The following is a 22,306-nucleotide window of genomic DNA, read 5'->3' as shown; positions in this document are numbered from 1 at the left end:
TGTGGCTGACAGGGGCTGGAGGTGTGAGGCACTCAACCCCCTTGGTTAGCGAGGTGTGTAACTGGGTTCTCACTTTTTGCTTTCTGTGGTTTGCGTTGGTGGTTTCTACAGTGTAGACACTTTTGGTTTGTTGTGGTTTCACTTAGTTTTTGTTGTGAGGTTTGTAGTGTGTTGTTTTGTTTTGTTTTGTTTTCCCTGGGATAACTAGAAGTGAACTTGCAGCCTGTAAAATGTGAGCGATTTAGTATGGGACACATGGGCTGTGCAGCTTGATCCACTTCTCTAGTAAGTATATTTGCTTTCTGCTAAGGTGTTTTAACCAAGGTCAGTGGAAATAAACACTATGGCCAGACAGCTTGGGATAATTAGCAGAAAACATAAAGACAGCCAATTTGCTCAAGCTGGTTAGATCAGGAAACAGCAGCCCTCACAAGTCTGTGGCTCAGAGGAGGGAGACATCTTCCAGCAGGAACTTTTGTAAATTCTCCCTTGGCTGATGCAAACCAGCATAATTCTACCAAAGTCGGGGAGAGACAGTGGTTGATCTCAGCTGCATGACTGGGGTACATCTGCTGAAGGATTTCACTGAATTTACTTAATATCCTGATTAAGATTTCTTTTTTTAATCTCCCTTCATCTAGTTCTCCTGATATTTTTGCTATTGCTAAACAAGGGAATCTGCTTGTCCAGACAGTATTTATTGTGTAGTTGCTGCAATACACTTTTGCTAAAGAGCTGGAAACTACAAAGAAACATACTGGATATCCACAGTGTGAGACTGGTTCTCCAGCAAGGTGGAACTCTGTCTGACAGACTGAATAAGGCCACATTTACACTCTGAGTTAGGCAACAAAGGCTGGTAGTGGAACCTCTTGAACTCAAAAATGCTTCCTATAAATGGGAAGCCTTGTGTTAATGTGGCCCAGCGCAGGGGGGACAGTTTTAATTAAGCTGGATCAGGGTGTTTTTTCTCAGATGAAAAGTGATTTAACTTCCTTGTGACCAGCAAACAGGAAAAGACTTTGCAGTGAAAAAAAACACACAACAAACTGTTGTCAACTGAGGTACCTCTTTTTGGCTTTATGATCACTGTGCAACCAGGCTTAAATGTTCTCAGAGCAAGTTCCATCAGCTTGTTTCCAGACGTGGTAGGTCCTGAAATAGCAGACATCAGACCTATGACTGGTTCTTCGACCTAGCAGTGCTATTTTGGCAGCAGGCCCAGGGTTAAACATAACAAGAGTCATTTTCAGTCCTTGCTCTCCTGAAGGTCAGTGGCCCAAATGGTTGGATGTTTGTCTTAGCTGTTTCCAGACAAGGTCTGCATTTTGTAACGATAAGGCAAAATTCAGAGATCCTCATGTTGGCAGCCTCTCACGAACTCTAATTGGAAAGTATGTTTTTCCTGAATAAGGATGTCAGGATTTGATCATCAGTAATTTTTAATTGTGTTGACTGTTTTGTGTGGGATATTCTTTTGTTGCTGCTATAAAGGCTCACTGCTCCATTTTACCTCCAGTCCATGACTTTCACAGGATAGCGCAGCTCATTCTTTGCATTAAGCCTGGCTTACCAGAATCACCCATTGCCAGGTGAGACTTTGAGGTTTGTTCATCTGCTGGGGTCACATGGAAGAAGTAGTCTCCATCTTAGCAATAAGGCTAGCTTGCTCTGGCTTGCCAAATGTCTTCTGAGATGAGTCTCCTCCACTCTAAAGTTCCCTTAAAAAGCTATCAGAGAGGTCAGCCACAAATTGGTCCCATTTGTTCTGCCAGACCTCTTTGGCCTTGGCTTTCTCATCCGGTAGCATGGCACTATATCTGTGAGGAGCAGAAAAGTCAGTGTCAGACAGGAGACAAGGGGGCAGCTATTTCAAGATCAGTGACCAAAATGAAAAGGCAGAAAACAGCAACAGATTAACCCTTGCAGGATGTGCTTACACCACACAGAGTAACACAGTGTGAAGACCCCTGAGCTGTTGCTGGCTGGGCTCACGCTGGGATGAGAAGCATCACAGCTCTATCAACAGCTACTGAGTCCTGCACCATGAGGACCAACAGCTCAGTCTGCAAAAGCTGTCAACTCGCTAGGCAGCAGCCAGTGACCAGCACAGAAGAGTCAGCGCTGATGTCACTTTCAGATATCTCCTGGGCTTGGTCCAAATCAGTAGGAAATAAGAGTATTTGTTGTCTCAGTGGCCAAGCAGTGCCTTGGGATTGGCATGAGGACTGGCATGGGATGTGGCAAACAGTCAAGACTCTAGGAATGTGTGGAAACACTCTGGGCATCATATCCAAACTATTTTGGGACATAAATAGTTGTCTGGATAAACAGAAAAAGTGGTTAAACACATGCAAACTACATGCTGGTAGATGGTTCTCCTGTGTTTCCCCAGTGGGCCATGGCAAAGGCCAGAGCAAGTCAAATTTGGGCAGGAATGTACAGGTAATGCAAAATCATAGCATTTCTCCCATCCCAAGAACCAGGTGCTAGAAGCAACTTTGCAAAGGATGGAAAAGGGAGGAATAAACTGAGACACTGAGTTAGAGAAAGGCACTCAAGGGCATGGGCACAGGAGCCTCTGGGATCCCTGTGTCCTGCCCTTGGAAGAGACACACACAGGAGACTGGAGATTAACAGAAGCCCAGTTCATGTGGCAGAGGAGACTCTGGGTCCAAAGTCCATATACAGGGGGTTTCCAGGGAGCATTACTATAGCTAGGTGAGGGAGGTAACTTACTTTATGGAGTTCAGTGCAAGTTGTTTTAAGGTCCTCAGGTCAGCATTCATCCCTCCAATGGCCATGAATGCTTCATAGAAGTCATAGGAGACTCCCTTTGCCCCAAAGATAGGAGGATCATCAGGACTTATCACAATAGGGTGCCCTTCAGCCATGAGGCTGGCTGCGGGGTGGCTCCGCAAGTCAGCTACCAGCAGCAGGACCTTGGTGGGGAAGGGTGGGAGACAACACCATGTCAGGTCATTGCTGTGGCTGTGTTTGCATTGCAGCACCCGTCGCACTGCATACCAGCTATAGCTGCCCGTGTCAGCAGGTAGTCATCAGGAGGAGTCTCCAGAGGGCTGTTCAGAGCATGTTAGGTGTTCTGCTCTGAACTGCTGCAAGAGGAGCCTGCTTGTCTCCACTGACTATCCAAGGAAATTGGTTTCTAAAATTAGTCACGTAAATCAAGGCCAGTGGGGTGAGTAACTTCCGCTTATTTACAACAACTCAACTGTGGACATTTCAGGAATAGTCTTTTGGTTATGTATTTGCCATGACACTTAGCCAAGGGCACCTGGAGCTGGTACCAGGGTTCTCTTGCTCAAGGCTCACATTGGTACATCTCTACCCTAGAGCATCCTTTCTGCTGCGCCCAGAAGATGATGGACGGACACTATGCTAATGTGTTGCAAAAGAGTTTCCCCTGGTTATGAATTCTACAAACCCCAGAGACACCCAGTTGCAGCCTCAGCTTCTCAGCCTCTGGCCCTCCTGGCTTTTCAATATTTTCCATTGTATCTCTTTAGGGACCTCCCTGGCTCCGGGCCTCATCTCCACTAGGGAGGACTGCCCTCTCAGGTTCCTCTGGATAGGAATTTAAATGATTTTGAGCTCACTGCATTATAAGCCTTATAGATACCCATCATGTGTTTACATAGCATACTGCAGGGTAATGTGGTACAAAGGAAACCGAGCCAGCATGGTTGCAACAAAACATCTAGCTGACCCCAACTCCCTACTGCTCCTAGCTGCTATGGTAGATCCCATTCCAGTGTGCCAGCCTGAAGACCTAAGCTTTTACCAACATACCTGGTTGGAGATGGGACAGACTTCTACAGGAACATCCCTCTTCAGAGACAACTTTTTGGCTACTGGGTGTTTAATGAGTGCAAGTCCATGGCCAATCCTGCTGGTATTCAGTAGCAAAGCATCCAGCACATTACTGTCTACAGAGGTGCCCTGCCAGTCTGAGCAGAGACAGGTAAGAATCATCGCAGTGCTGTGAGGAAATACATCTTCTCAAACTGCTAGATGAGATGGTTTTGTTAATAAGTGTCTCAGTCGCAAGGTGAGAGGGTTGCTCATGATCTGAGTTTCCACTTTGCATTTTCAGTGAAATAGGGATTCAAATCTGGCCTGAACATTGCCAAGCATAGAAATACCCACTCATCTCAACCAGTTGTGGATGCGTACAACATTGCTCTTACAGCTAAGCTAATCATGCTGGTCTCTCTTCATAGTCAAGGGAGACAAGTAATCATTTATGGGGAATGGCTTGTGCATTAAGATGAGATGTATCGTATTTTAGAAGTGCCTGTTACTGTCCATGGCTTTAAAGGGAGCCTAGGGTCACTGCTTCACCTGTAGACATCTTCTCTGTAGATCTCAACATGTAATAAGCATGATGCACTAGTTAGACAAAACTGGTTAGGATAAATCCCATCCATATGGACTGAATAAAATATTTGGAAATAATATATATTTATATGTATATATACACATATATAATATTTGGAATAATAATACAATGCCCAAGAAATGAAGGGCAGCAATCAGTTGCTTTGACGAGTGTATTCAGTTAAGACTGAATTCAGTTAAGGCTGGCTCAGACATTCCTTCACCTTAAAATGTAAAATAATGGTTGAGGAATTCTGCTGCCGCTGTGGATGAGAGGTGAGTGCTGCTCTGAGGAGGAAATAGCTGCGTTGCACCAACAATAACTCTTGCAGCCTGACTCCGTGTTACACACAGGGCAAAGATGCTGAGCAACATGATCCCTACAGTCAAAAGCAGGGAGCAGGTAGGGGAGGTGCCAAGTAGGAATGCTACATCAACAAGCTGATATCGGGAGAAGCATAGGGAAAATTGATTACACACATGCATATATACACAAATATCCCTCCCCATCATCTTATACAGTCAGGCTTGCTTTGCAAGACTTCACTTCTTCCCTCTGCAGACAATAACAGCCCTTGAGTCCTGACACTTACCAGTCTCCCCAGCATGGAAAAAATAAGGCAAGTTGACCCCCAGAGAGTATGGGATGGTCAGGGCATCCTTCAGGTCCCACAAAGAATGACCTTCATCCTCATCACCAACCTGGGGGAAAGAGAAAAGGTATTTTTGAGCATGCTCTGGAAGACGGTGGGACTTAAAGCAATATATTGCTGAGGTGCCAACCATACTGAAATTGTAATGCTGATTCTCTCAGGGAATTTTGTCCATTACCCTCAGCAAAATCCTTAGCTGAAGGATTTGCAATTCATTTACAGTGATTTCAGTACAGCAGCAGAGGATCTGTCTCTGGTATAAAACATATGCCTTATTATACATGTTGTTCTATCACACCTATAGGGGTTAACTTGAAGCCACAGAAGAAATACAGTTACCAGGTCGAAGCCTGCCAGAGTGTCTGGGAAGTGGGCTCTGAGTGCCATGGCAGTGACGACGGCTTCTTTAATCTGGGAAACATTCAGCATCCTAAAGAGCAAGAGAGAGAAAGCAGTGCAGAGGCTCACTCCCACGGGCCTGCCTTCTTTGGGTTTGAGTTGTGAAATGTGACCCCCAGGGGTATTTCCTAAATGCAAGTCACTCCTGAATCTGACAACCAGCTTCAGGTCTCCAGAGTAACAACAGTAGAAAATTGATATTATGAAAGGTAACCCCTGAATGATCAGGAAATGCCTGGCTAGATCCTGGTCTCTCTTGACTTGTGACACACTTGTCTAAGATTCACTGGCTTTCTCATGTACCAAGCGGGGAAGACAACAGCATGGAGAGAAAATGTTTAAATATTTTTTTTTTTCCTCTCAACTGTCTTGCTGGGAGGTGCAACAGTAGTTGCTTTTCCAGAGAGTTTTAAATTTAGATTTCTTCCAGCCTTATCGGACTTAAACATCACAGCGCATTTTGCAGACAGACTCCGTCCATACCCAAGCTGGCCAAAGGCAAGCCAGCTCTGAACTGGAAACAGCATCATGCTGAGCCGGAGTGAGTAAGTGCTGCTGAGAGGTTTGTTATATTTGCTCAGGATCACCTCACATGACTTGATGGCATCTAGCTGACTTGGAGAACAGCCTCGTGCCCGCTTGCGAACAGCAGCACGAACATACCGTACAAAGGCTGCTGGGAGAACAGCGTTTGCAGGGTCCCGCGAGGACCTTTGCAATACCGAGTGCCCATACTCGGGCACTGCTGTCACTGCTTCAGCTTCCGCAGAGGGGAGGAGTGTGTCCAGGCTTGGGAAGAGAGCACACACGGCTCGGACACGCACGCACACACACAGCTCTCCCCTTGCTCACTCCTGCACCCAGGGCAACCAGGCGCTTGTCTCCCCCGTGCACGCTGTCAGCTAACCCTGACCGCTTTGCACGTACACAGACTTATATAGATTATTTCTCATCCTCAGCCTCTTACACCTGCCAGGGGATGCTTTGGGAGTCAATAGCCTGAGTCTGACAAGGCATGTGGGCTTTGCTAACCAACTGTGGCACTACAGCCCAGCCCTCAGCATCACTCCTCCTGGCACTGCCTGGAACCCTCTCTCCCCATCACCACCATAGCATAGCCAGCCACACATAAAACCTCTTAGCCAGCCACACATAAACCCTTTTAGCCCCGCTCAGCTTCTACCTGTGTGCTGCAAATATAATCTTGGCTCCAAGAAAGTCAGGGTGTTCCTTCACAAACTGCCTGGTCACTTCCCGGTAGGTTGCCACAGACCATGATTTATTGTGCTGGGTGCCATCCAGTTCATACACCTGCAAGATGAAAAGCACATGGCAAGCAAAAGTTGGAAGAGATGTTTTCTTGGAAGGTGGGAGAAATGAACTGAAGAAAACCTCAGGAGAAGCAATGTGCTACAGTTCTGGCAAAAGGGCAGAAAAAAACCCCAGTTAAATCTGTGCAGAACATTTTGTTCTTGAAGCCTTCACCATCTGGCAAGAACCAAGGAGTGGTTTTCCTCCCTTCTGTATGATTCAAGAAACAAGTTTCTCCATGTTCAGATATGGTAAGCAAGTGCCTTTGAGTACTCAGCGGAGACTATGACCTCTCACTCACGTCTGTATGAAATGTCGGAGCATTTTACCCAGCTGTATGGCAGCTCACACACACTCTGTGCCTTGTGGTGGCAGACTGTCAGCCAAGGAAGGCTCAAGGCATGAGAGGGCTGAGCTCCCTAAGCTATCAGCTGGACTGGGCTTCTGCTCCCCTCTGCCAGAGGTTTGCTCCGTGACCTTGAGCCGTTTCATTTAGTCTTGCCCTGGTTTCCCAGTTCTCTGGCTGCAAACTGGGAAAAATAATCCTTTTGGCATGCTCAGTCTCATCAACTTACTTTGGAGTTCCTCATGACCAAGGCTATACACAGGGCTTTTGCCCTGATTATTGCAGAGACATAGACCCTATGTTCCCTGTTGATACTGATCCATAAAGGCCCTGCCTGAAGTCACTCACAAATGGTGGCTGAAATAATTCTATCCATTCTGCTCTGTTGCTTCTCACCTTTCTTTTCTCCTTCACCCTTCTCCTCTACCCTGTAACTGCTCCACTCCACCTCCTTACTTTCTCTCCAGTGTTGCCCCTCACTAAGACCTTGTGCCCCATCACACTGTGGCATCCCCCTTGCAGGCATCAGGAGCTGTGGGGTGGCTACAGATGCTCAGAGGGAATTTTTTTGCCCTGCTGCGACCCATGGGAATGTGAGACTTTACACAGCTGAATTTGCAAACACAGCTGGGTTAGGGGGGATTTTCCACAATGTTTGCTGTTTTGCACTAAATCCCGACTTTAATTTACTTTACTGCAGGGGCCGCTCTTGGTGATCTTTGCTGCAAGGCAAGCTTTTGCAGAGAGTCAGCACTGTTGTTCAAGCCTTGTAAAGGATCTCCAGCCACACAAGCATCTTGCTATTCCTGTCACACCCTGCTCACCTCAACTTTAAGGTCAAAGCATTTCCCTTCCCTCTCGTCCAGCTAGGCTGGAACTTCCCTGCCTGCGCTGCCCATCAAGCAGCAGCCCAGCACACTCCAAGCTCCTTGCAGCGCTAGAGTCATAGAATAGTTTGGGTTGGAAGGGACCTTCAAAGGTCATCTAGTCCAACCCCCTGCCATGAGCAGGGCCATCTTCAACCAGATCAGGTTGCTCAGAGCCCCATCCAGCCTGGCCTTGAATGTCTCCAGGGATGAGGCATCTACCACCTTTCTGGTCAACCTGGGCCAGTGTTTCACCACACTCATTGTAAAAAATTTCTTCCTCATGTCCAGCCTGAATCTCCCCTCCTTTAGTTTAAAACCATTACCCCCTGCCCTGTCCTAACAGGCCCTGCTAAAAAGTCTGTCTCCAAACTACCCAGGCTGTAGGCAGCCCTGCCTATACCTCACAACATGCTGAGCTGCCGGGTGCCAGCAAGCCCAAGGGCTCAGGAAGCTCCCACGCCTGGAACCAGCACTAGAGGCTGGATGGGAAGCAAGTCTCCTCTGCCAAGCCTCTCTTCAAAAGGCATTACAACCATGTCTAAGGACTGCCGGTAAATGCAGGGTATCTTCCAGTCAGGCCCATGCACTCCTATCATTGCAGATACTCTTGGCCCGGAAACCTCTGTGACCTGGGGCGATGCCAGTACTCACGCTGTCTCATAGCACAGGAATTTTGACATTGCTGTTGTTTTCTCTTTCTACGTACCCCAGGGACAGATGGTGACTAAGTTCAGAGCAACTGTCTTATGACCAATCCCCAACAAAGTAAGAGGCATATAAGCTTTGTGGTCTTCTCCTTCTCCCTTGTGTCTTTTTTTTTTTTTTTTCCATTTCAATACACCCTTCTCATCTCAGGCATGATAGAGTGCCAGCCTGCAGCCCTGTCACTGAGCCCTGTTTCTCTATGGGGCCATCCCAGGTCACAACAAGGCAGGGTTAGGCAGCCCTGCTCTCCAGGTGTTGGGGTTACAGTCACAAAGCCAGATAAGCCTCTAAATTTGTCCTATCACCAGCCTGTCTGTTGATAGGGTGGCTGCGGATGTGTGTCTAGCAGCAGCAGTGGTTGCTGGGGTGCAGACATTCATCTGCAGCTGACCAGAGCCCACCAGCCATTGCATGCAAGGGCGATGATTTAAGGAAGTTGCTGGCAGGCACATTCAGGAGTTGGGCCACCAGTGGGATGTCAGCATGGCTGCTCCATCCACTGGATGCTGTGGTGCCAGCAGCAAGCTGGTACCCACATTCCCACGTACAAACTTCCACTACCACCTGGTCGTTCAGGTGCTGCTGGATGGACCTTGCACAGCAGCTCTGTTCCCACTGCAATGGATTGTTAAGAACTTGGAGGTGGATGGGGTAGTGAGGTGCAGCAGCCTCAGTTAATTTCTTTTGGCAAGGAATCTGCCTCTCTGGCAGAACTCACACTCCCATGCTGCCCCACTTGGAGCTGGTCTAGAGAACTGTATGGAAAAAGTACACCTGCAGGGTCAAAATTGTCACTGAGAAAGTGGGAACTGTTATAGGTGAAGAACCATGGTGGAGTCAGCTGGTGCTTGAGAAGGTATCAGGGCAGTATGTGATTGTAGGACAGTCTCACCATCTCCAGACGACATGCAAGGAGAAAGGTCTAAACTATTAACCAGAGATTTTAGTGTTAGTGGTGGTGAAAAGAGCAGTTCATACTTCACATAGCCAAAATTTTAGGTTGTCTGCAAACTGTGGAAGGCTGTGCTTTGCCAAGCAGCTTACTAGCCTGTTCGGATAATTCATTCTGAAAATAGCTGTAGATTCAAAATAACGTAACTCTTCCAGAACAAGTCTCTATTCAAGATGGGAAATTGTTCCAGAAGAGCTTCCACAGAACAGGTGATTTTGGTGAAGACTAGCCAAGATGCATCTTCCCAACCAGCAAGATTTCAACCCAGCTGCCAGTCAGACTGTACAATGCAGTCTTGTGCTGTTGCTGCAGTAAGAACAAAGTATCTCTGCCTTTCAAGCCCTTGCCTATGCAAATCTCAAACAAAGACCTTTGAATATGATCAAGGTTTTCCAGCATCCTTAGAAGGGCAAGTATGCAAACATCCAAAAAACTGAATTCAAGATAGGGCTTGAGAAAAGCTATGGAGAAGTAAGGATTTAAAAGAATACTAGAGAAGCCAAAAAATACATACCGGAGGCAGGATAGCTCTTATCTCAACATACTGTATGTTATCTTCATAGAGCTCCAGCAATCCCTGGTAGAAATAGGCCTTGAAGACGGGTGCATAGCAGATAAGTCCAGAGGCAATGAGAAAGACTTCTTCAAATCTTTTCCAAATGAAAGTCTGAGAAGGGTAGGCCAGCTCGGGGGCATCTGTCACGAGGGTCAGGTTTCTCAGCAAGCTGTAGAAAAGGGTAAAGGGAAGAGGAAGAATGAGGAGAAAAACAACTAAACCAGCTTTCAGCATTCAAAGAGACACTAGCTGGCAGATGGGTGTTTGTTACAGGAGGAAATAGGATTCCTCCAAGACAGGTGTGAGTTTTATTTTCAGAGGCCAAGCTTTGCGGATGTGGGACTCTCTGACCACATGCTCTGGGGTGCAGCAGGGCAGCAGCTCTGCTGAAGGAGGCATGTGGGTTTTGGGCAGGACCAAGAAAAGATGCAAAGCTGTTCCTGCCACAATAGGAGCCAAATACCTATCTTGGAGCCTGTTGACACTGCAATACATATAGGCGTAAAAATGACTGGTGCAACTAGGAAGCATTCAGGTCGTTTTTCTGCCTGTATTCCCCTTTCTGTATTTACTGCTCTAGTAGCTGGTACACATAACAACTGTACCCTTTGACAGGTAAAACTCACATGCTGCATATTGAGCTACAACCTGGGTAAGACTAGATGTTCAAAGTACCCACATCTTCCTTTTTTGAGGGGAAAATCTAAAGGAATAATGGAGTTATAAAAGGAAGTATGATGGGTTTATATGATTAGAATTGTTTTCTCTTACCCAGGGGTATCCTTAATCCAAAATCAGACTAGTACATTACTCCTGCAGACAATATATTCTCCCAAACATCTTCAATGCATGTAAAAAGTTACGACTACCAGCCCTCTGTTCACTACCTAAAGGCCAACAGAGTCTCTGGGAGATGCCATGCACTGGGCCACCACCAGCCTGCTTACTAAGCCTGTAACTTGCCCTGGTACATTTGTGTTGTCAAAATATGTAATCTAATATAAGCAGGGGGAAAATGATTGTCCATCAGAAATCCTTTCCCCTCTCAGAGGAACAAACATGATATCCCACCTGCCTTGCTGATAACTTCTTCAGAATTCACTGGTGGGAAACAACTAATAAAAATCACAGGTCCTGGCTTTTCTTTAGTGGGACAGAAACAAATTTATTTCCTCCATAGACTCAGCTGGCGTATAAGCCTCTTTCAGAAATGCAGAGGCGGAAGGTAGTTTTATCAAGCAGAGTTTAAGGGAGCCAGTAATTGCAAGACTGTCTAGTTGGAGGTGACAGCTTGCATTTAGGACAGCGCGAGCGTCTGCCACAACACTGTCCTCTGACAAGCTGATAGCCTTCATCCCACTCAAAGCCTTGCCTCAGCAACAGCTTGCCTCCCTCTGACAGTGGCCACCTCAAGAAGGGTTCGTAATAAATTTCTTAGGCCATAGGTGGGCAAACTGAAGCCATCACAGCAAGCTATAGAGCTGGGTGCTTGCACATGGATGGGTTTACCAGTCTGACCATGCCTGATGTTTATCTAGTACTGGAGGGCTAAGCAGATTCAGACAGAAATACTTTTGACTGTGCTTCATCCTTCAACCAAGTATATTGTTCCCCTCTAGAACAGCTACAGATCTTTAATAATGTTTTGTATTTGATGTCTTGCCCCCCATCCTCGCGCAGCAATCTGCTCTATTATATGGGAGAGGTGGGTTTGATTTGTGCTCTTATTATCTTCTTCCAGGAGGCTTCTGTGGATGGAATTAAAAACCTCCCTCCTACAAACATGAAATGTGATCTGGTTCAAACTCATAAACTAAGACATGAGTCCCTCCATCCTGCCCATAAAACAGACCCTGTTCCCCCAGCATCTGACTGCTCTTTTGCTTTCTAAAGACCCTCTTCCCGTGGCTGCTGTTTCATTTCTTCTTCACTCTCTTAATTTCTTTGCTTGAAACAATTTTAGAAAGCAAAAGTCTACATAAGGAGATGCTCTTACCACATTAAGGATGAGATTTTACATGCTCAACAGTCAGAAAAACTCAGAGTTAAGGTTTCCACAGCAACTTGGTTTCTGCCCTCATGAGCTTTACAATAAGGGCTTTGGTGCCATTTTCACAGGACACTGGGCAACCCCAGCTCCTGTTCAGTAATCCAGGCAACCAAAGGCGATCGAGCTGGACCATGGCAGGGGCGGGCAGCATTTGAGGAGGGCAGTGGGGAGCACACAGAAGTGGGAAACACTGTAGCATCACCCTAGAAACCAGGAATGCAGGGAGCATCTTGAAGGCGCTGATCCAGCTGCCAGAGCGGAGATGGTGTGCTGCAGCTTGGTGGTGAGGGAGAGGAAGTTTCGTGTGGGAAGAGCTGGGGAAAGCAGACTTTTCCCCTCCTTTCCTGGCCTCAGCCCTGGCTGAAGGGCAGCTCCCACCAGCCGCACACGCCGGCGGAGAGCACCTGCCTGAAGACGAGAGCCGAGTGAGGCTGTTCCCACCAAGCCTGCAAGCACCAAGGGAAAAACCTCCCCATGGATCAAAAGGCCGTGCAAGCCTGTTCTCGCCACCCTGCGCAGCATCGTTTCAGATAAGGATGGGTGGTTAGTTGGGCTCCCACCGCTTTCTGCCCTTGTCCTGTGAGAACTCAGCTCCTCCAGCAATGAGCTTGCAAAGGGCTCTGATCCCTGCCTTTCAAATCTAGTTGTACGAACTTCTGGTTGTTTACTTAGCCTATGCTCTTGGGCTAGAAACAGCAATAAATCCTCACACCACCCAGCTCCTAAAAGCACATAAATCAAATAGTGTGTTGTTTGTTTTTTTTTTTTATCATTCCCTTCCCTTTGAGACTGATTATTGATCCCTGTAACTGTTGAAGATTTATAGCATAATAGTGATCCATCCTTGATAACTGGATAATCTCCTAAGGGTTCAGGGGCTTTTGCCATCAGTAGCCCATGCAGATGAAGTAAAGCTTCATAAATGTATCTTTTGCTTCTTTTCTGGAATGGGCCCTCACCAGTGATCAGGTGCAGACTACAAATAGCCTTCCATGTCATGTCATATATGCACTGAACGATGCTATTGCAATGCATATGCCCAAAGGGGCACAGCTAAAACGACCAGCTAAGGCTTATTTATTTTCAACTGCGGTTTTGCTTTCTCTTTTCCCATTTCTTTTTCCCCCAACTGTTTTGCTTTCTCCCACTATATAATGCAGAAGCAAATGGTTTTGTCACCTTGTTTTTAAAGGGATTCTTTTTCCTCCTTCTCTTTCTGTTCTTGTTGGGTAATTATACCCCTCTCCTCACCGTAGTATCTGAATGTCTTCCAGTGGTGCATTAAATAGTGTGACTAACATCTGTCACATGTGGTTCATTCACTTGCTCTCGCTCTCTCGTCCCCTCTTCTTCTCCCCAAGGGGAGACTTGTAGCAGGAGCAGAGTGCTTTGTTTCTGTAGTGGGTTTTTATTCTTTTTTTCTCTGTTTTTCCCCTTGTAATGCACACACTGCCCTATTTTTCTGTTAGATAAGGCAGTCGGAGGACACAGAGGGGAAGGTGACGGAGGTCTGGGCAGCCGTGAGTTCCCAGGGGAGTTGTCCCCGCAGGCTTGGCCATGGTGTCAGCTCCCTCACAGATGACTTCATCCTGGTGATGGAGAGCTCGGCTGGGCTGCTGGAGCTGTGCTGCCGGGGGGCACGGCCTTAATCCCCGGGCTGCTGCTGGGAAGGTGTGGGGTGGTATTTTACAAATATCTGGAACATCAGTGCTGTTTCCCTAAATATCTAGGGACATGCTTGTTGTGAGATCTCACTTTGGAGACAGTGGCCGCTATGTTGCATCTTGAGGAACAAAATGGTATTCTCCTATGTCATAATTGATCGTGAAGTAAATAAGTGAGGATTGTTTTTTTCTTTTAACTCTCACAGCAGAATTCCTTTCTTTTCTCTGTCTCTTGGCCCACGATCTCCTGACTCTCATAACAGCATCCTTTTGGAAGCTTACCAGGAAAAGAATACTCCAGGGTCTTGGCCCATAACTCGTGTGTTTTGAATAGGAATGATTAAACCTTCTTTTGAGGGAAACAAACAAAAAGACTTCCTTCCAGCACACTCACACATGTATATGTACCTAAAAATGCAAACAGCAAGAATGCAATGCAGATACCTCTCCCCCTCAGCCCTTCCTGGTCAGGAATGCAGTAAGGTGAAGGAGGTGCAGCCTCTCGGAAACATTTCCATTGTTCCCTTCACATTCGCTGATCCACCGCGTCTCACATGAGAGCCCTTCCCTGCTGCCATATTCCCTTGATACTTCCTTGAAACCACCCAACTATCCATCCGTTCCTTCCTCTGACATCTGCTTTCCCTCAGCTTGTCAGTGCTCAAGGGCAAAGAGGAGTGTAGGGAAGAGGTAGCCTGGGATGCACATGTTCAAGAGACTGGGAGAGTTTCCAGAAACTGAGAAGCAGAACAGATTGAGGCCTATTCCTGGCTAGAGACCTATTTCCAGACGGCCAAAAAACATTCCTAACCCCTAGACTAGTACCCGGGGATTAGAAGAAAATAGGAGGGGAAGTACCTCAATGTGGCTGTTGTTTGTGTGTTTGCACATTATGTGCAGTGGCTTCTCTGCAAATTTGTGGTCATAAGCACAGAAGGGCAAGAAATGAAGGACAACATATTAAAATGAGTAAGTCTGAGCACCCAGGATGCAAGAGTTTTACATTTGTACTTGGCCCTGGCACGTGTTTGCTGAGGAAAATACTTAATTGCTCTCTGCCTCAGTTTCCCCTCTTCCCTTGGGGACACCGTTGTAGCAGGGTCTGTCTTGTGTCCCTGTGCCTGCCACTCTGAAGTCCTGCTCTGACTTGTGGCTGCTATGCTTGGTTGGACAATTAATACAAAAGAAGAGGAACTTGATAACACTGCCTCTGAAAAGAAGTCGTGTTCCCAGACAGGACCATAGGGAACCAGACAATGCACAGCTCCACCCTCCTAGGTGTATAGGATGCCATGGACTCTAGCCTCAGCCAGAAGGCAATGTCATGCTACAGAAACACCACTGAAAACAAATACAACAGAGGGCTATTCCTGAGACAGTTCTGAAATACCCAGTGCAATTGGTTGGGCTTTAGGGAAGTGAAGCTGCTTCAAAATCTCTTGCACATTATTTATGGGTCTCCTGGTAGAGTTGAAGAGAGCTGGTGCTATGTTTTTTTCCTCATCATCACTTCCAGTAGAAATGGAAGGGAGCTAATGGGGAACCAGTTCTATCTGTGGAAGATGTAGATAAGTGACTTCTCACTGGATCTTATTTCTTCCATCACATGTCAGGGCATTCGAGCCTCAGGTTATAAAAGGTCAAGAGTGCTGTGTTTGGCACTACCTTCTCTTTCCCTTCTGGAAGTGCTCAGACCTCTGTAGGAGATGGGTGGTAGGTGCCCTGGAGCATCAGCTCCCTCTGCCCTGCCCCTGGCTGTTGTTGGGGAGGGAAAGCAATACCATGCTAAAGGTCTGGCAGCTCCTCAGCTTCCCAACCTGACCTCCTTCCCAGATCTGTAGGGCTTAGAGCCCAGACAGCTTCCACGTGGAGGCAATACAAGCTCCCAAAGAGTTAAAAGGTCTCTATTTAAACCACACACCCTCACTGAAGAGCACTACAGTAAAACTCATCAAATTTTACTTAGGAAATGCAGTAGCTAGGGTCCACATCACTTGAATCCAGTCTTCTCCTCATGTGTTGGCATGGAGATACTCTCTTTAATTACACGACACCCTACACAATTTTTTTCCATGGGACCCCAGCCCCTGGAGCGCCATGGATGACAGTGCCCTGTGAATGGATCATTAGTCAATATTTTCCTTTGTCCTCGTCACTCAGTGTCTGACTTCATGCATTATTTAATGTGCTCTCTCCAGCCCCCTGCACACCACGCAGAACTACATGCTTCCTCCTGGCCTTTTGGCAGGACTTTGTCCCAGGATCAATATCTCCTGGATGAGGAGAAAGGGCTCCCTCTTCCTGACACCACCAGCTGGAGGGGGAGCTGGGTTATTCCCACCCGCCTGTAAGTGATTAAATGGTAGGTGGCTGCTGAGCAGCCAGCTAACACCTGGTCCTGATAAAAAGTCTGCCAGCAGTTATGGTAGAAGCTGCCTGCAGGGAGAGAAGCTTGTGCAAGGTGGTGAGTGATGCCTTGGGGAGCCATCTGAAGTGTGAGTTCCTGGGCAGCTATAGGAGGCCTTGCCTGCAAGGGGAGAAGCTCTGTTAGCAGCCTGGCATTGGTGGGGAGGGAGGTGCTGTCAGGCAAAGGACCTGTGTGTAGGGTTCATTGCCTCAGCCAGTGCCCAGGCTGAGACCAAACCCTTTGCATTAGGGCAGGAGGGCAAGTCATGGTTCCTTGTGTCCAAGGGTCCTGTTGGGAATGAGTCCTTCATGCTTCAGTGTGGTGGGTACCAGTGGGTTTCAAAGAGAGTCTTCAGAAAACAAGGATGGTGTTTAGATGAGGAGGATGGGTTGGTTGTGGTTTTGTTTGGTTGGTTTGTTTATTTTGCTAGTGCAGTAACTTTAACATAATTAGTTTGCCCAGCTTCCTGCTCTGAGGTGAAGTAATGACTTTACAAATTACTTCTCTGCTGTTGAGGAGAGCCTGTTTCTCAGCTACCTGAATTCCTTGTCCTGTTCCTGGGTACCTCAACGGATGAGATGAGGTCTTTCACTATAAAGTCTTGTCCCTTGCTGGGGGTACATCCAGCCTGGGTGCTGAGGAGAAATGGGGACAGGTCACATAAATCCGCTTAAACTATTGTATTCAATGTGTCTGTGCAAAGGACCAGAGTGAGGGTACACAGAAAACTTCAACTTTGGTGATCTCTAACTCTGGTGTACTTAATGCTGCAACCCTCAAGCTCTTATATTACTATGTGCTTGTTCTAGGTACATGATGATTAGGGCTCTGGAGCACCTTTCTTATGAGGAGAGACTGAGAGATCTGGGTCTCTTCAGCCTGGAGAAGGCTGAAAGGGGATCTTATCTATGATTATAAATATCTCAAGGGTGGATGTCAAGAGGATGGGACCAGACTCTTTTCAGTGGTGCCCAGTGATAGGACGAGGAGTAGCAGACACAGACTGAAATATAGGAGGTTCCATCTAAATGTGAGGAGAAAGCAAATGAGAAAGTTGGACAAGAATGACCCTGCTGGCTACACAATGCTGTCATGAAGTATTGTCAGGCTTGCAATCCCTTTTCACTCACCTGCTATCAAACTCAGTCACATTGTGCAGCTGTTTCCGGTAAGTCTCCAGCAGAACCCACTGGGAGCACTGGGCTGGCACTGGATGAGGAGGGTGAGGCTTGGAAAAGCGAAACCGAATGGTGCCCATGTGTGTGAAGCAGATGTAGCAGTCAGGGAGGTAGGTAGCATTGTACACCAGCCAGTCCACGCTCAGGATGGCATAGTCATGCAGGTGTAAGACAGCACCTGGTGGGAGGAAAAATACATCCTGATGAGACAAGGCAGCTGAGGAGAAGGAACTGAGGCTTAATGTGATAATAGTTTGAGTTTGCCCATCTAGGGGCATCTGGAAATGCTTCTAGATGTCTGTGAGTGACCTCTCCCAGCAGAGACTGTGCAGCTGCTCTGCCTCCCCTATGCTGGGGGATGTGGCCCCCTCCACATCAAACACAGGGCAGGCAGAGCGTGACAGCTCCCTGGGAGCGGAGGGAGGTGGGAAATCAATAGGGAGCTCTACTTCTCCACTGGGATGGAAAATGCTCTGAGTTATTAAAGGTCTTTCGCACAGACTTTGCTGTGAGCTGGCTCAGGCCCCACTGATTTAAAGAGGAACTCACACAGTAGGCAGCAGTTTACAAGGCATGCTAGCTGACTGGCAAAACTGAAGCAAGCCTCTGTATCCAATCTCTTTGAACCCCAGCCTCATTTGTTTTTTTGGTTTGGGGTTTGTTTTTTTTTTACATCTAGACTGTGTCTCTTCTTTCATCTCTCTGAAACTCTTGCGCACATCCAGATCCCAGACCATGACACAGTGGGGAATTGCACTCAGGTGCAGAAGTACCATCTACTTCTATCCCTTATCAAAAGCATGCTCACTATCATTGTATATCTGCTGCTGGCTGGCACCAAAGGCCTTTGGGATGCTCTGTTATTATGCAGTATGGTGGCAACTGCCTGTTTTCCTGGCAGAGGAAGTGTCCTCTGCATGCTCACCTTCTTCAGCCCATCCTTTTGTTTTGCTAAAGTCTCTCCTTTTGCAGAGACTTTTTACATTATTGGTGCTTGAACTAAACTTCACAGTCATTAAAGGAAGATACTGTGAGAGCTAAAGTCTTACAGGTATGTATTTTGTTAGTCTAGGAGAGACCTCATAGTCAAAATAGTTTTGACACCCTTAGGGGTAAAGGGAGAATGTGAGTAGGAGGAACAAGACAAAAGACTGGTGTGCATGTGACATTAGACAAACTTTGAGACTATATAGTGGGCTAATATAATATAGACTATAATGTCTATAATCTCTCACTACAGAGAATATCACTGTCAAGATGCTGAGCAGCTGTTGTTACTGCTCTCACCAGAGCTAGTGCAACAGAATGGGCATGGTGCAGATATCTAGATCTTACCCTCCTCTGTCTGGCAATGCCACCCTCTTTCCTATGTCAGCAGCAATAGAAATTACAATAATGCTGGAGCAACAAGCATTCCCCAGGGCCTCTGATCAAGACTGAGGCCTCTAAGACTAGGTCCTACTCAAGCAGTTACAAGGATGTCTGTTATCTTAGCCCTAAAACTTTACAGCTCTTGCAAAGATTCTGAGAACCCATTTTAGCATTGCCTGGATTGAAAAGGTTTTGTTTGTTTGTTTGTTTGTTTTGATTCCTCCTTGGTATCAAAGATACCCTTCTCTTCAATGAAGTACTTTAAAATTCCTTACTATTCAATTTAGCAACGAAAGGGTAATGACAACTCTGACATCCCAATCATTTATGGTAACAGATTAGGATACTGCAAGCCAGGGGTCCCCATCCCACACCAGAGGCTGGGAGGGAGAAGCTGGGAAGTGATGAAGATGGCTCTTAGCCATGTGCCAGTGTCACAGCCTTACAGGTGAAAAATGCTTCTGTGTAGAAGTTGACTCCCAGATCCCCCAAAGCAGGCAACCAACCTGTTTTCAGGCAGCCACATGAGCAAGGCCATGGGACTCTCTATCTAAAGAGGGACTGCCTGGAAGGGTGGACATAGCCATCAGAGACACAGGAGTATTGGCAATATCTGCTGCATCTCCTATCATGCTTAAAGAAAGCACCTTGTTCAAATGCTTCCTTACTGAACCAGAGATGCAGGGGGATAAGCTAGTCAGGTAGAAGTCAAGGCTTTCCTTCTGGGATCAGCTCAACCTCCTGCTTCTCTCCTGAACTGTCAGCAGCTCAGGGACATGGAGACACCAGGCTTCCTGCTTCACAACCTAGGTGGCTTGGATTTCCACTTGACTAAAAATATCCTTCACTCCTTTTCATCACAACCTGTAGTACTGAGCTTTCAAATGTTGCCATGTCCCAGGCTGCTTGTCAGAGGATAAACAGGGTGATGTGGCAAAGGTATTGGGCGATCTCATGCCATTATCTAATCTATAATGTTTCAAATGCCTTAAAAACTATGTCTGTGGTGCAGTGTGCAGAAGCACCTTTTGGTATAGGGCATGGCAGCCCATTAGAACGTAACTTTCTGCTCAACAAGGAAGAAATGACATCTCTAAACTGAAGAGGAGACAAAGCACAGGCTTTGACTTCAACATGTGAAAAAATTTGTAGTGTTGGAGGTAGCGCTTTCCCCCTTTGGTGTCCCCAGACTTTGCAGTAGACTTCGAGGCTTGCTACAGAACCACATCCACAAAATTTATGGGGGGAATACAGCACTTTTAACTAAGAAGTGGGCTATGACAAGTTTGGTAGCATCTCTGTAGTACGTGTGAAAAAAGCAAAGGCACTGGCTGCAACACGCTGAACAAATATGAGTGTCAGTGACGTCTTGTTGGCTTGGCTTCCTCTGCCATTTCTCCACACTTGAAAGGCTGAAACATCCATATTGTAAGTTATAGCAAATGCTACAATTGCTGGAAGTGGGTATTCATCCAATCCATCCCCCTCTTCCTCTCTTCCCCTGCCCTGTCCCCAACCTCAGAGGCAGGGTTCTTCCTGGAACCCATCGAGGACTGTTTACAGCTCTAGTTAGCATGCCTGCAGCCAAAGGTCCGCCACATTTGTCCCAGCTCTGGCACAGAAAGCAAAAGGCAAGAGGAGGATGAATAAGATGAGCAAATCTTAAGCCAAGCCTACCTTTTGGCATGCGCTTTAAGATGCTGAACACCATGCTTTGATCAATGAGGCCTTTTGCCTGAAAGAAGTGCATGCTTGGAGGAAACTGTCCTGTACTCATGGCTGTTGCAATCTCCTTTTTCTTGAGGTTTATGAGCTTTGTATTGAGCTGCTGTTCCTGTGTACTCAGCACCACATTGCCACCAGTCTGATGGGCTTTCTCTTCCTGCATTAGGGAATCTCGGTCATGCCACAGTGGAGTGGGAAGGCAGAGGGGAGCCAAATTGAGGAGAAGGTATGCCAGCCTTATGTCTTGTCCAGTTGGAGGCTTCATCTTGGTGCTGCCCCTGAGGGGGAATAAAAGAAAATTGGAGCACTAGTAGAGGTCAGGTGACATCTTAGCTGTGACTCACTGGGAAATGAAACTGCTGGCCCATCTTGCAGAACTAGTGGGTTAATTGAATGTTCATTACTGGGGGAACATCTAGTACCCATGTCCTCTGTATTTAGGATTGTTTATTCATGCACTCACCATAATGCTGTCTACACAGAACAAGACTGTGGGATGGAGATATTACTCCCCAGATCAGGCTGACAGCATGTCACGCAGACCTGCATTGTGGTGAAGGTCTTGTCCTGGAACAGGGGATTGGCGAGGTCAAGACTCTGGCTTGCAAGATGGGGTGGAGCCCCCTCAGAATAAGGGGTGGGTGACAGCCATGCTGCCAGCATCCCAGGGTGGGAAATGGGATGGCATTGCACTTGAAGTGCTTTGGGTTTTTGCTTGAGCTAAAATATCCCGATTCCTGACACTTAAGACATTGTTGCACCACTATTGCATATTCCAGCTATTGGAGGGGTTAACATACAGGCAGAAAACCCCACTGCTTCCCCTGCAGTGACAAAGATGTGTCTCTTCCTTGCAATCCCAGCACAAAGAGGGTAGAAGGGAGACTGTGGGAGTAGTGAGACATCACAGGAGACAGGCATATGTGAACATAGAGAACTTTGCCCTTCCCCAAAAAAGCACAGCTGTAATATAATCCTTCTACACCAGGCTTTAGTGACTCTCCACACCAGTCTTTACAGACCAAAGCAGTCTGGGGAAAGGTTCACCATTTTGAAATTGAATTATTTTATAAGTCCCTGCCTGCACATGTGCCTTCTGCTTCCAACCTCTCCTCCACCCCGAGTCCACAAGGATGCCCTCACCCCCATCAGTGGGTCCCAGATGAAGGCATTCTGGAGGAGCAATCTGCTGAGAACAGAGCGGGGGTAGATGCAGCTACCCGTCAGGCCTGGGTCTGACCTTAGAGAAAGAAACATCCTAGAAGGTGCTATCTTATCCGTGGTGAGACTGACTCACTTACTGTTAACTTTCCTCCTCCTTGCATCCAGAGCTCATTCAGCTGCAGTTTGAGAGAGCAGGGAACAGTTATCTCCCTTGCAAGCCGGCACTGTCCCAGCAAAGATAAAGAGGCAGGATCCGTCCCAGCGATGCAGAGCGAGGCATCCGCCAGCGCAGACAGTTCCTCTTCCTGTGCTGCTGCTCCAGCTTGCTCGGCTTTTATTTATCCGCGTCCCTACTGCTTCATGAATATATAAAGAGGAGGAGGAGGCAGAGGAGGTTATGAGAAAGCAGGACATAGGCGCCCGGGCAGGTGGCTGAAGGAAGCTGGGCTGGGAACAGGGAGGCCAAAGCAGCGGGGTCTGCGATGTGAACCTTTCCAGCTCCCACGCCGAATAGAGTTGGATTCTTTAACCCATTATTGCCTGCCTATGAGGCAATCA

The 22,306-nt window shown here is 47.1% G+C and overlaps 1 protein-coding gene across 1 annotated transcript; it reads right to left on the bottom strand.

Annotated features, from left to right (window-relative positions):
* Nucleotides 1-1,711: 1,711 nt before the first annotated feature.
* ADA2 (adenosine deaminase 2) lies at nucleotides 1,712-20,849 on the bottom strand (the record flags this gene model as incomplete). The annotated part of the gene is made up of 9 exons (XM_080362123.1): nucleotides 1,712-1,820; nucleotides 2,740-2,942; nucleotides 3,811-3,968; nucleotides 4,992-5,100; nucleotides 5,391-5,481; nucleotides 6,634-6,761; nucleotides 10,148-10,358; nucleotides 17,441-17,666; nucleotides 20,537-20,849. The coding sequence occupies 9 exons, from the start codon at nucleotides 20,847-20,849 to the stop codon at nucleotides 1,712-1,714; spliced, it is 1,548 nt and encodes a 515-aa protein (XP_080218249.1).
* Between the last annotated feature and the right edge of the window lie 1,457 nt (nucleotides 20,850-22,306).

The sequence above is a fragment of the Nesoenas mayeri genome, assembly GCF_963082525.1.
Source record: "Nesoenas mayeri genome assembly, chromosome: 1".
NCBI lineage: Eukaryota > Metazoa > Chordata > Aves > Columbiformes > Columbidae > Nesoenas > Nesoenas mayeri.
This window is presented reverse-complemented; position numbering and strand designations above follow the sequence as displayed.